Source organism: Hippocampus comes, unplaced genomic scaffold, assembly GCF_001891065.2.
Source record: "Hippocampus comes isolate QL1 unplaced genomic scaffold, H_comes_QL1_v1.1 scaffold68, whole genome shotgun sequence".
NCBI lineage: Eukaryota > Metazoa > Chordata > Actinopteri > Syngnathiformes > Syngnathidae > Hippocampus > Hippocampus comes.
This window is the reverse complement of record NW_017805625.1, coordinates 144,062-153,603: the sequence shown is the minus strand read 5'-3', so window position 1 is coordinate 153,603 and position 9,542 is coordinate 144,062. Positions and strand designations below refer to the sequence as shown.

The window sequence follows — 9,542 nt, the reverse complement described above, 5'->3', positions numbered from 1 at the left end:
CAGACGCCGGGTCGGTGCCCGGAGACAAAACAAAGATGAGGGGAGAGGACGGGGACGACTCCTTAAAGACCACGGCGAGGTCCGATGTCTCAAAAAAAAAGAAAAACATCTCATCAAATCAAAGGCACGCCTCCGCCAACACGAACAAAGCGTTGGAAAATGACTGCCGCCGGCGGGGTGGGTGGGGGTCGGGGGGCAAAGCGCCAATACCTGAGGTTCTATGAAGCGCTGTCCCAGCTTGGCGGAGACAAAGTCCTGGATGCCTTGGACCAGACAGTCCGCCCTCAGGCAGCGCAGAACGAGCAGCTTTTGGAAGCGGTCTAGCGCGGTGTCCCACTCTCCGGGCAGAGGCTCTCTAAAACGGACACACTGGTTGCTTACAACATATCCATGCCTCCGGCCAAGTGCGGACGAGTGACGCGGAGGCGTTGCGCTCTTTGCCTGTGAGGAATGTTGCTGTCAAAGATGTTCTTGAAGCCCGGCAGATGTCGGTCAAAAGTGGACGCCAGGTCTTTGTAAGTCTCCAGGACACTCAGGCCCAGGATGTCCTTCCAGGCGCGGTCCGACAGCCAGCTCACGGCCGGGTTGGCCAGTTCCTGGTTGGGCATCCCTCCGGATAACAAGTTACGCCACTCGGCCTGACGACCAAAACAAAGTCCCTCGCCGTCACTCGCGTCGCGAACGCAGCATTTGCGTCGCTCCGGACAGCGAGACGGAAGAGCCGGCGGGCGCCCCGTTGGCTCACCATGTCGATCTGGCCGTCGTTCATGAGGATGCGAGCGCAAAGCAGAAAGGCAAACATGAGCTTGTGCTTCTCAAACAAGCTGCGGCACACGTTGCAGTACAGGCTGAAGGTGAAATATTCGTTGATGTTCTCGATCCGCTGCTCCACCGTGTCTGGAAGGAGACGCAGAGAGTCGGCCGGCGGGCCGACGTTTATGACACTCGGGCCGACGGCTCGGTCCGCAACGCTGCAGAGCTGAAGGAGATCGACGGCGCCTCCACCGTCTCGCTACCTGCCCTTTCGGCGTTGGCGATGCCGACCATGAAGATGCCGAGGAACCACTCCAGGGAGTATTGGTACATGGGGTCCACGTTGGACAGGTCCGACACGCAGAAGAAGAGAATCTGCGTGCGCACGGCCACCGGCACATAGGTCAGACGGGTGGCGTCGATGTCCTTCTCGGTCTCCTCTGCCACCAGCACTTTGGCCTGACAACCCGAATAATTGAAGACATCAATAAATAAATGCGCACCAGGAAAAGCGGACCGGAATCACTTTGGTAAACCCCTTAAAAAAAAAAAAAAAAACTCTTTGGGAGTGCGGTGAGGAGAGGGCGCGGGCTTGGATTTTACAAGCGACCCGACGGAAGAAGAGCAAGCAAGCCTTTCCCGTGTCTGACCTGGATCTCGCCAGCTTTGACTTTGGAAGCTTCCAACACCTGAATGAGCTCCTGATTGTCCACCGGGTTTCCTTCTGAGGAGCTGAGGCGGAACAGGATCTCATCCTCGATATCTTTCAGCTCCTGCTTCATTTTGGCGTTGCTGACGATCAGCTGGTTCTTCGCCGTTTCCAGTTCCGGACGTTCCGCCGCCACCACCTGAGCCAGCAGCTGATCTTCCAAACCGCTGAGGTGAAAACACACAATCTCGTATCTTTCCGGATATCCGTCGAAATAACTCAATGCGCAACATGAAAGTCATTGGACTATCGAGCAGTCTTATACCGCGAATAATCCGAATACCGTTCGTGTGTCTGAGTTCGTCATCGGGTTCCCTTTTTAGGAGCAGGAAAAGCAGATCCGTGCCGTCAAAAAAAAAAAACAAGCAAAACAGAGGATGGGAGCAAATGAAAGTTACCTTGGCGACAGCGTGAAGTTGATGAGGGTGACCTTAGTGGAAACCTCTGGGGAGTAGTGCGGGTTCGGTAACTTGGTGGTGATGTAAAACTTGAAGCTCTCGTGGTACGGGATGGTCGAGTCGCCCAGCTTCAGCTTTAAGCTGCCTTGCTCCTTAAATGTCTAGACGTGTCCGGCGGTAGAAATTCACAATGCGGGATCAGGACAAGGCCGCAGGTGGCGTGACGCGAGCGGCGCCGTCTGACATGAACTCAATAACTTGGTGTTTGAGGCTCCCTTGCCATACACGTCTTTTAAAAACACAATCTTACGGAGATGTCTTCTGCCAGCTAGCTGAGTAGCTATTTCCAAAGGGACGCACCGGGAACCGAGACTCCGTCGTGAGCATTTTCAGACGGCTTTGGATCAAATGTTTTGTTGGGTTGCAGCGGATTTTCCATCGCGCCACCAAAAGAGCACGTCTGCGCCGTTAATCTGAGCGTGGCAAAATTGGACTTCGAGAGATTGCTGCCGTTTTCGCGAGATCACAGCCGTACGGTCAAAACAACCTGAGAATCAAACCCGTCGAACGGATCGCATTTGTCGTCCCTCAAAGATCCGTGTCGATTCTCGCCGCGATCGGGTCTCCCTTCCACTGACACTTGACAAATTCAGTCTTGAGGAGAAGACGTCCCCAGAGCGCCCCGCGAGAAGAGAACATTCACTGGTTTGGGTTGGCGTTTGTTTCCTGGTGGCGCCATGCGAGGAGCAGGCCTCAGCTTTTGCACCCCGGAAGAAGGTGCGTTTTCTAAGCGAGTCGCAAGGCGGCGCTGGTGGATTCACCTGCTGCAGCAGTACGGGTTCAAGAGCGGGATCCAGGTCCTCCTCGATATTCTCAAGCAAGCAGGGTTTACCGAAGCGGATGGCGTTTTCCAGACTGCGGAGGAAATCCCGGTCACTGAGCTTGATAATCTCCAGTCCGCTGTCCCGCTCCTGGTCGACAGAGATAGGCTTGTTACATGACGTATGCGAGCGACAGTGAAAGAGGTGCACGCGCGCGGAGCCAACGGTGACTGTAAAACGGGCACACTCGGCGTGACGTCCCGACGCACCGTACCATGGTTTTGATCCACGTGTTGGCTTGACCTTGAGGATCAATGAAGAGAGCCCAGCGGAGAGAATACTGGGCAATGACGGCGTTCTCCACCGAAAGGTTGTCCTTGGGCAGACCCGCGAGCTGTTTGCATCACAAGGACAGATGGCGCTGGGATCCCGGAGACGTTCAAACGCTCGGAGAAAGCCGCAAAGTCGGCGCTGACCTGCCAGGAGCGGATCTTGACGGGGTCTCCCAGAGTGGTGATGAGATTGGGCGCGTCGGTGTGCGGGACGTTCAACACCTTGAAAGATCGCAGCCACTCCTCCGCCATGGCCGCCCGGTAGGACCCCTTGGCGCGCAGAAACAAATGATGCCGCACCCATTCGCCTGCCTCCAAGCGTCAACGCTAAGCGCATTCCGGCTCACTTACGGTGAAGGGTCCCAGGTACGAAACGTATCCCGCGGACATCAACACATCGCCTGCCACGTTACTGACCATGTATTCCAGATGTTGCACCGTCTCTTTCCAGCGTGTTTTCTCATCGGCCAGTCCGGCTATAAGCTGGAGGACAGAGAGTATCGTCGGCATGGACCGGCCCGCTCAAAAGCACGTGCTCGAGATGCCAAAGGACAAACGTATCGGTTGGAGCATCAGTACGACCGGCAAGCTAGTTTCAAATTCCTCCCGAGGTGTACCGCATCGTTATTCTTGCGCTTGCGCAGCCAGAACCTGTGCCGGCGTAAGACGAGGGTATGTGCAAAATAAAGCCCCTCATCCCTGCGCTCACCTTGTCTGCTCGAACCAGGCGTATCTCACACAGTTGGTACTTGTTGTCCAGCTCATTTTTCTTGGCCAGGCAGTCTTGGTACTTGGCCTGCAATGCTGCAATGCCGCTCTCCACGGCCGCTTGCATTTCTTTGGCGGCTTTCAAACTTCTCTGAGACTCGTCGTACTCCTCCTGGGCTGCCTTGAGAGCTTGCTGCGTAAAAAGAGCGAGTTTCAACGACGCGGCGCACAGCTCTCGCCCGGACACGACGACGCCGACCGGGTTTTACCCTTTTGGGCTCCACGCCCTTGGCCACAAAGTGATAAAGGTGCATGGCTCGAACCCATTGACAAATTGAGGTACAGGCTTTGGAAACCTTCGCAATGGCGGCAGGCTGGAATTCTTCATTATCGATGTAGGGCTGCACCAAGGTGATCACTCTTTCTGGGATGTTGTCCTGCAGAAACGTGAAGTCAAGGAAACGGTGGAGCAATTTTTGCAATCCGGCGGCAATACAAAGTCCACGCCAAAAACAACGAATAGAAGTATTTTCTTTTTGTAGGGGAAAGAAATGCTTGATGATTAGCACCAACACTGAAACCACGGAAAGGACAGAGTCTGCCCGCCCGCAATGGGTACGCAACACCGTTGACGAGAGGGACGCTACCTTGTCATAGGCAAAAAGGCTATCCAGAAACTTGCCCGGGTCCTGGAGCAAGACTTTGCCCGGTTCCCAGTAGTCATCGACCTTGCTTCCGGGTTTCTCTCCGGGCACCTTCTTGGGTTTGACATCCTTCATGATGCACACGGCCTCAATGACCAGCTTCACCCCCGCGGGAGGGCGCTGCATGGCGCGCACCTGCCCGGGCATTTCGCCATTTGAAAACAACAAGGCAAAGGCGAACGGACAAGGCCAAGTCGGGCGAACGGCGGGTCTCTGACCTCGGTGACGTCATTCTTGTTGAGCGACTTGAGGCTGGTGGTGGCGGCGTCGAGGGCCGGCAGGGCCTCGTCGAGATCCCGCTGCGCGTCGCTGGCAATTTCCCCCGCCACCCGGGCTTTCTCCGAAGCTTTGGCTTCCTCCTCTTGCACCGACTTGCGCGTCTCCTCGGCAATCACCGAGTCTTTCTGCCATCGGAGAGAAAACGGCCGATTTCTACTGAGCAGCTTTGGCCGCACGTGACGCACGGGGGATCTTCCCTTACTTTGATGGTTTCCATGGTGACCTCGGTCTCCCTCGCGGCCTCCTCCAAAAGAGGCCTCATCACCTCCTGCTCCTCTTGCATCTTGCTCACGTCCTCCGCTGTGCTCAGGAGCTACGGAGAGCGGAGAATATTTCCAATCGAAAAGAAGCCCACGTGAGCCGACACTCGAAGTGTCCCTTTGTGCGTGCCGCAGGGGGGCTGCGGGGCCTTGCCTTGTCCAGACCGGTGCTCATGCGCTCACGAGCATGACACAGCTCTTGCTTCTTGCGGCCGATGAGATTTGAGAAGATATTGAGCAGTTCCAGGTAGCTCTTGGGCGTGACGTAGTTTTGTCGAGAAAGCTCGGCCAGGAACTGCTCACACTTCTGGGCCACAATCTGGTGGATCATCATGCACATCACCGTCTGGAAAAATACAAGCCCCGTTGGTCGCCGGCTCCTCGCCAGGCAAACAAACCATCCCATCTCCTTCCCGCTAGGGCGATAGAAGCCGACGGGCGTCCTCACCAGTCCGTCCATGACTTCGGGGCTGGCTTCGAGCTCGGGCAACTCATTCAGAAATGAAGTGGCCACGGCTTGCAGAGCCTCATCTGGCCATGCGCTGAACCAGTCGATGGTGCAGCACGTTACCAGTGAGGGGAACTGCCTCAGCCTCGCACGAAACACTTCCCCGATGGGACTTGGAAGAATAACAGGGGCAGGAAGGACATTCGGTGGAACAGAAACCGAGCAGACACTCTTCTGTTCGCTCGTTTTGAGGGAAGAGGAGGGGAAAAGACCCCCACAACCGACACGCATCCACACACACTTACCTCATGCAGAGTACAGTGTGGATGTTGGTGCGAACTCTCTTAAGGTAAGCGGCCATGAGGTTGGACTTGGTCGGCTGCTGGGCCAACTCTTGGACCACCGGCTTCATCGATGCCAGGATGCGCTCCTGCTCATCGGACGCATACAAGTTGGGAACGTCGCCAGAGTTCAGAATGCTGTTGATGTCTTCCAGGAACGACTCGCTTTTAATCTGGGGAAGAAATCATCCAAAGCGTTTGCCTTCCGCAGCCAATTGCGGCGGTCAGGACGGATTACGTCGCAGAGTTGGGATGCGGCGGAAAAGAGACCTGAGTGTCCACAAAGAGGAAGGTGATCTGCTGGTTATGAATGCCGGCCTTCATCATGATGCTTTTAATGTCCTCCCGCCACTCCAGCTGACCGTAGTTCTTCGACAGCTCAATCTGGAAACACCTGTACTCGGATCTGAAACGGAAACGGTGTGTGTGTGAAGCGAGCGAGCGAGGCGACGGGGACGCTACTCAAAGGCATCGGCCTTTCGAAGCTTTCCGAGAAGCGCCGCCGACACGGTTCCGGTGGCGAGTGGCGAGTGACTCGCCGAGGCGACGACAAGCGATTGCCCCGGGGGAAAAACTATCCGACTCAGGCGCGCGGAACGGTGAGGCCTCTCACATGTACGAGGCCAGCTTGGTGAGGGACTGTCGCCCGCTGCCGCCGACTCCGAGCAGCAGGGCGTTGCCCAGCGGCTGGCGCAGGACACGACCGATTCGGCAGACGTGCTCGATGGCGTCCATGAAGAGCACGAGTTTCATCTTGGGCGTACAGTTCTGGTTATAGTCTTCCATGTACTCCATCATCACGTCTTCCAGCTAGCAAACGTGAGAGCGAAGCGGGAAGCTCAAAGACCGCTCGCGCGTTTTTGCGACGGCGGCCGCGGCTTGGCTTCGCTCACCTTTTCCTTGTCGTCGATGAAGGTGTAGACTTTGTGCAGTGCGCCGGGGACCATGAAGTCCCCGTATAAGATCGGGCGGCAGGGCACCACCGCGTCAAAGTCGCAGCCGAACTCCTGAATGAATTCCTTCAGGAGGGAGTTGAACCACTCCCTGTCTTCGGCGCACACCAAGCGGTCCTGGAAAACGCGGCAGTTTTCGTGGTACCACAGCTGAAGCAGCATCTCCTTGCTCTAGGATCAAGCAAAGCAATTGCACCGTTTTGAAGCCGGTCCACTCTCTCCAAACAACGTCTCCGTAAGGCGCTCGGAAAGGCACACGTGGGCGTGTGCAGCTCATGCCGGATGACGCGCGACATTGCCGATATTTTCCACCCGCACCGTTTCGTGATCGGGCCCAGCTTCTGGAAGCTTCTGTTCGTGGCACCGCGCCAAATGGGCAAAGGCAGGACCCGGGGGTGACCCTAGCCCCAAAGGGCACAAAAAGCGTCCCGCTCGTGTCATGTGCCACGCGTGTCACGTGAATGACGAGAGCACACCGCAGCGACTGCCGGTGTGAATCGCTGTGCGGAAAATACCATCGGCTATCTGAAATTGAAACTCGGGGAAGTGTCAAGACGGTTTCGGTCCCAGCCCGACGCTGGGCGGACTTTCACTTCACTTTCAAGAAGACGGGGCCATCGACACTTTGGGATATATTTGGAGGCGCGGGCACAAGAAGTGTGAAGAATCGATTGCGGCTGAAGGACCTGAGGCCAAATCAAGCCAACCGCTCGACGGCAGCGAGCGGCGCTGTTGAGTCACTTTGAACGAGGCGGCGGCCTGCGCGCAGCGGAAGGAAGGAAGGAAGGTCAGCGGTGAGTCGCCACTGAGTGTACCTCGATCATGCACGTCTCCGCCATGAGGATACCCTGGAAAACCTTGGACAGGTCTCGGAGGTTGAACGTGTAGTGAGACTTTGTCGGAGTTGGGAGAAGCTGAGAGCAAATAGTCGTGTACACGCGGATGGTGGCGTTGACGATGGCGTTGTTCAGCGGCACGATTTCTGGCACTGATCCTGATGGGAAGCAAAGAGACCAAAAAAAAAAAGCGGGCTGTTTTTAAAGGGTCCACGCAGTTCGAAGACGGACGGCTGCGGCTGAAGGACCTGAGGCCAAATCAAGCCAACCGCTCGACGGCAGCGAGCGGCGCTGTTGAGTCACTTTGAACGAGGCGGCGGCCTGCGCGCAGCGGAAGGAAGGAAGGAAGGTCAGCGGTGAGTCGCCACTGAGTGTACCTCGATCATGCACGTCTCCGCCATGAGGATACCCTGGAAAACCTTGGACAGGTCTCGGAGGTTGAACGTGTAGTGAGACTTTGTCGGAGTTGGGAGAAGCTGAGAGCAAATAGTCGTGTACACGCGGATGGTGGCGTTGACGATGGCGTTGTTCAGCGGCACGATTTCTGGCACTGATCCTGATGGGAAGCAAAGAGACCAAAAAAAAAAGCGGGCTGTTTTTAAAGGGTCCACGCAGTTCGAAGACGGACGGCGAAAGGATCAGTCAAGGATTCATCACTTACGGCCTGGGTTCTTTTTACTCATGTTTCCATCTAAAGAGAAGATATGGCGCATTAGAAAATGCCTGGACTTGTTTACAAAGACAGAAGGAGACAAAAGAACAAAGTCTTGGGCCGCCGGCAGCTTTGGTCTTTTGATGGCAACAAAGCAACCAATCGAACAGTGGCCAAGACGTCCCGCGTGTATCGTCAAGCATCGCAGGTGCACAATTGCGACCGCGCGGCGTCACCGACTCACTCATCCAGCTGCCTAAAATGGTGGAGAAAATCTTTTTCATGCTGGCATCTTCCAGTTCGGTAAAGGAAAGAAAACTGAAGTGGCGCGTGAAGCGTGGCGTGATGGGGTTCCGGCCACCGCCCGGAGGTCCCATGGCGCAGGCAAAATTGATGTCCACTATTTGCTTGAAAGCCCCTGCGGCAGGGGTTGGGGGGAGGAAAAAAAAAAAGGATTACGACAACCGCCACTCGATGACTGACAACTCGGGTGCTCGGGAGCGGCACCGAGCCAGCGCGGCGGCATCTGCTCACCGATCTGCTTGCGGTCGTACCAGCCCGCGTGATCCATCCACTGGCGCAGCAGTTCAATGGGAGGCTGCGCGCCGTAGGTCTCCAGCAGGGGCATGTTGAGGTCGTCGATGAAGAAGATGAAGTACTTGCCTTTGGGAGGCGCGAACACACCTTTGCGCCTAACGCACAACGGTCAGAAGGGGATTCGCCGGGGGGCCGTCCGGCAAAAAGAACGCGCGAGCGGCTTCTTGATGAAGAAGGCCTACCTTTTGTCCAGCTTGCTGTCGATGAAATCTTGAGTCTGGTTGGCCGAGGTGCGCGCTGAGAACATGAGGAAGTGCGTGACGTATTGCGAATGCATGTTCTTGAGCAGCTTGTCGGACAAGGCCAGGGTCTTTCCTGTCCCGGTGGGCCCGATGCAAAGCAACTGGAGCCCACACGTGGAAAAACAAAGAAGCTTGAGTCAAGTGCAAGCTTGCCGTTGTCTCTGTGGAGCTTTGGTGGACACTCACGGGCTTCATATTGGACAAGAGCATATCCATGAGGAAAGTCATTCTCACTGTGTCAGCAGTGGGAACGATGATGTCCGAGTAACTCGTATCCGGGGTGATGACGACGTTCTTTGCGTCGTTCACCCAGTTGACCCACTGCACCTGTCGCGCACGGACGCCGAATAGTTGCCAGAGAGGCCTCCACCTTTTGAATTCGGCACGAGCCATTTACCTTTCTGTCCTTTTTCTCTTCCTCTTCCTCGTTCCAGCGACTTATGCCCGCATCGTCGAGCCTGTAGTCGTAGACCAGGCCTTCTTCTGGGAAGCATAAATGAATCTGTGGG

At 56.0% G+C, this 9,542-nt stretch overlaps 1 protein-coding gene across 1 annotated transcript in view; it reads right to left on the bottom strand.

Annotated features, from left to right (window-relative positions):
- Positions 1 to 9,542, bottom strand: part of dnah1 (dynein, axonemal, heavy chain 1) — a 32,761-nt gene that overhangs the window by 9,293 nt on the left and 13,926 nt on the right. The window contains exons 39-66 of the mRNA XM_019881375.1: positions 9,431 to 9,535; positions 9,220 to 9,360; positions 8,974 to 9,134; positions 8,729 to 8,886; positions 8,439 to 8,612; positions 8,204 to 8,233; positions 7,920 to 8,098; positions 6,647 to 6,877; positions 6,367 to 6,563; positions 6,024 to 6,159; positions 5,718 to 5,926; positions 5,413 to 5,584; positions 5,119 to 5,310; positions 4,907 to 5,017; positions 4,644 to 4,829; positions 4,369 to 4,560; positions 3,991 to 4,158; positions 3,723 to 3,914; positions 3,365 to 3,496; positions 3,158 to 3,283; positions 2,956 to 3,075; positions 2,682 to 2,831; positions 1,861 to 2,021; positions 1,404 to 1,629; positions 1,017 to 1,212; positions 746 to 897; positions 442 to 638; positions 211 to 355 (exon numbers count right to left, since the gene is read on the bottom strand). Coding sequence (XP_019736934.1) covers positions 211 to 355; positions 442 to 638; positions 746 to 897; positions 1,017 to 1,212; positions 1,404 to 1,629; positions 1,861 to 2,021; positions 2,682 to 2,831; positions 2,956 to 3,075; positions 3,158 to 3,283; positions 3,365 to 3,496; positions 3,723 to 3,914; positions 3,991 to 4,158; positions 4,369 to 4,560; positions 4,644 to 4,829; positions 4,907 to 5,017; positions 5,119 to 5,310; positions 5,413 to 5,584; positions 5,718 to 5,926; positions 6,024 to 6,159; positions 6,367 to 6,563; positions 6,647 to 6,877; positions 7,920 to 8,098; positions 8,204 to 8,233; positions 8,439 to 8,612; positions 8,729 to 8,886; positions 8,974 to 9,134; positions 9,220 to 9,360; positions 9,431 to 9,535 — 4,539 coding nt within the window. The remainder of the gene's footprint in view (positions 1 to 210; positions 356 to 441; positions 639 to 745; positions 898 to 1,016; positions 1,213 to 1,403; positions 1,630 to 1,860; positions 2,022 to 2,681; positions 2,832 to 2,955; positions 3,076 to 3,157; positions 3,284 to 3,364; positions 3,497 to 3,722; positions 3,915 to 3,990; positions 4,159 to 4,368; positions 4,561 to 4,643; positions 4,830 to 4,906; positions 5,018 to 5,118; positions 5,311 to 5,412; positions 5,585 to 5,717; positions 5,927 to 6,023; positions 6,160 to 6,366; positions 6,564 to 6,646; positions 6,878 to 7,919; positions 8,099 to 8,203; positions 8,234 to 8,438; positions 8,613 to 8,728; positions 8,887 to 8,973; positions 9,135 to 9,219; positions 9,361 to 9,430; positions 9,536 to 9,542) is intronic.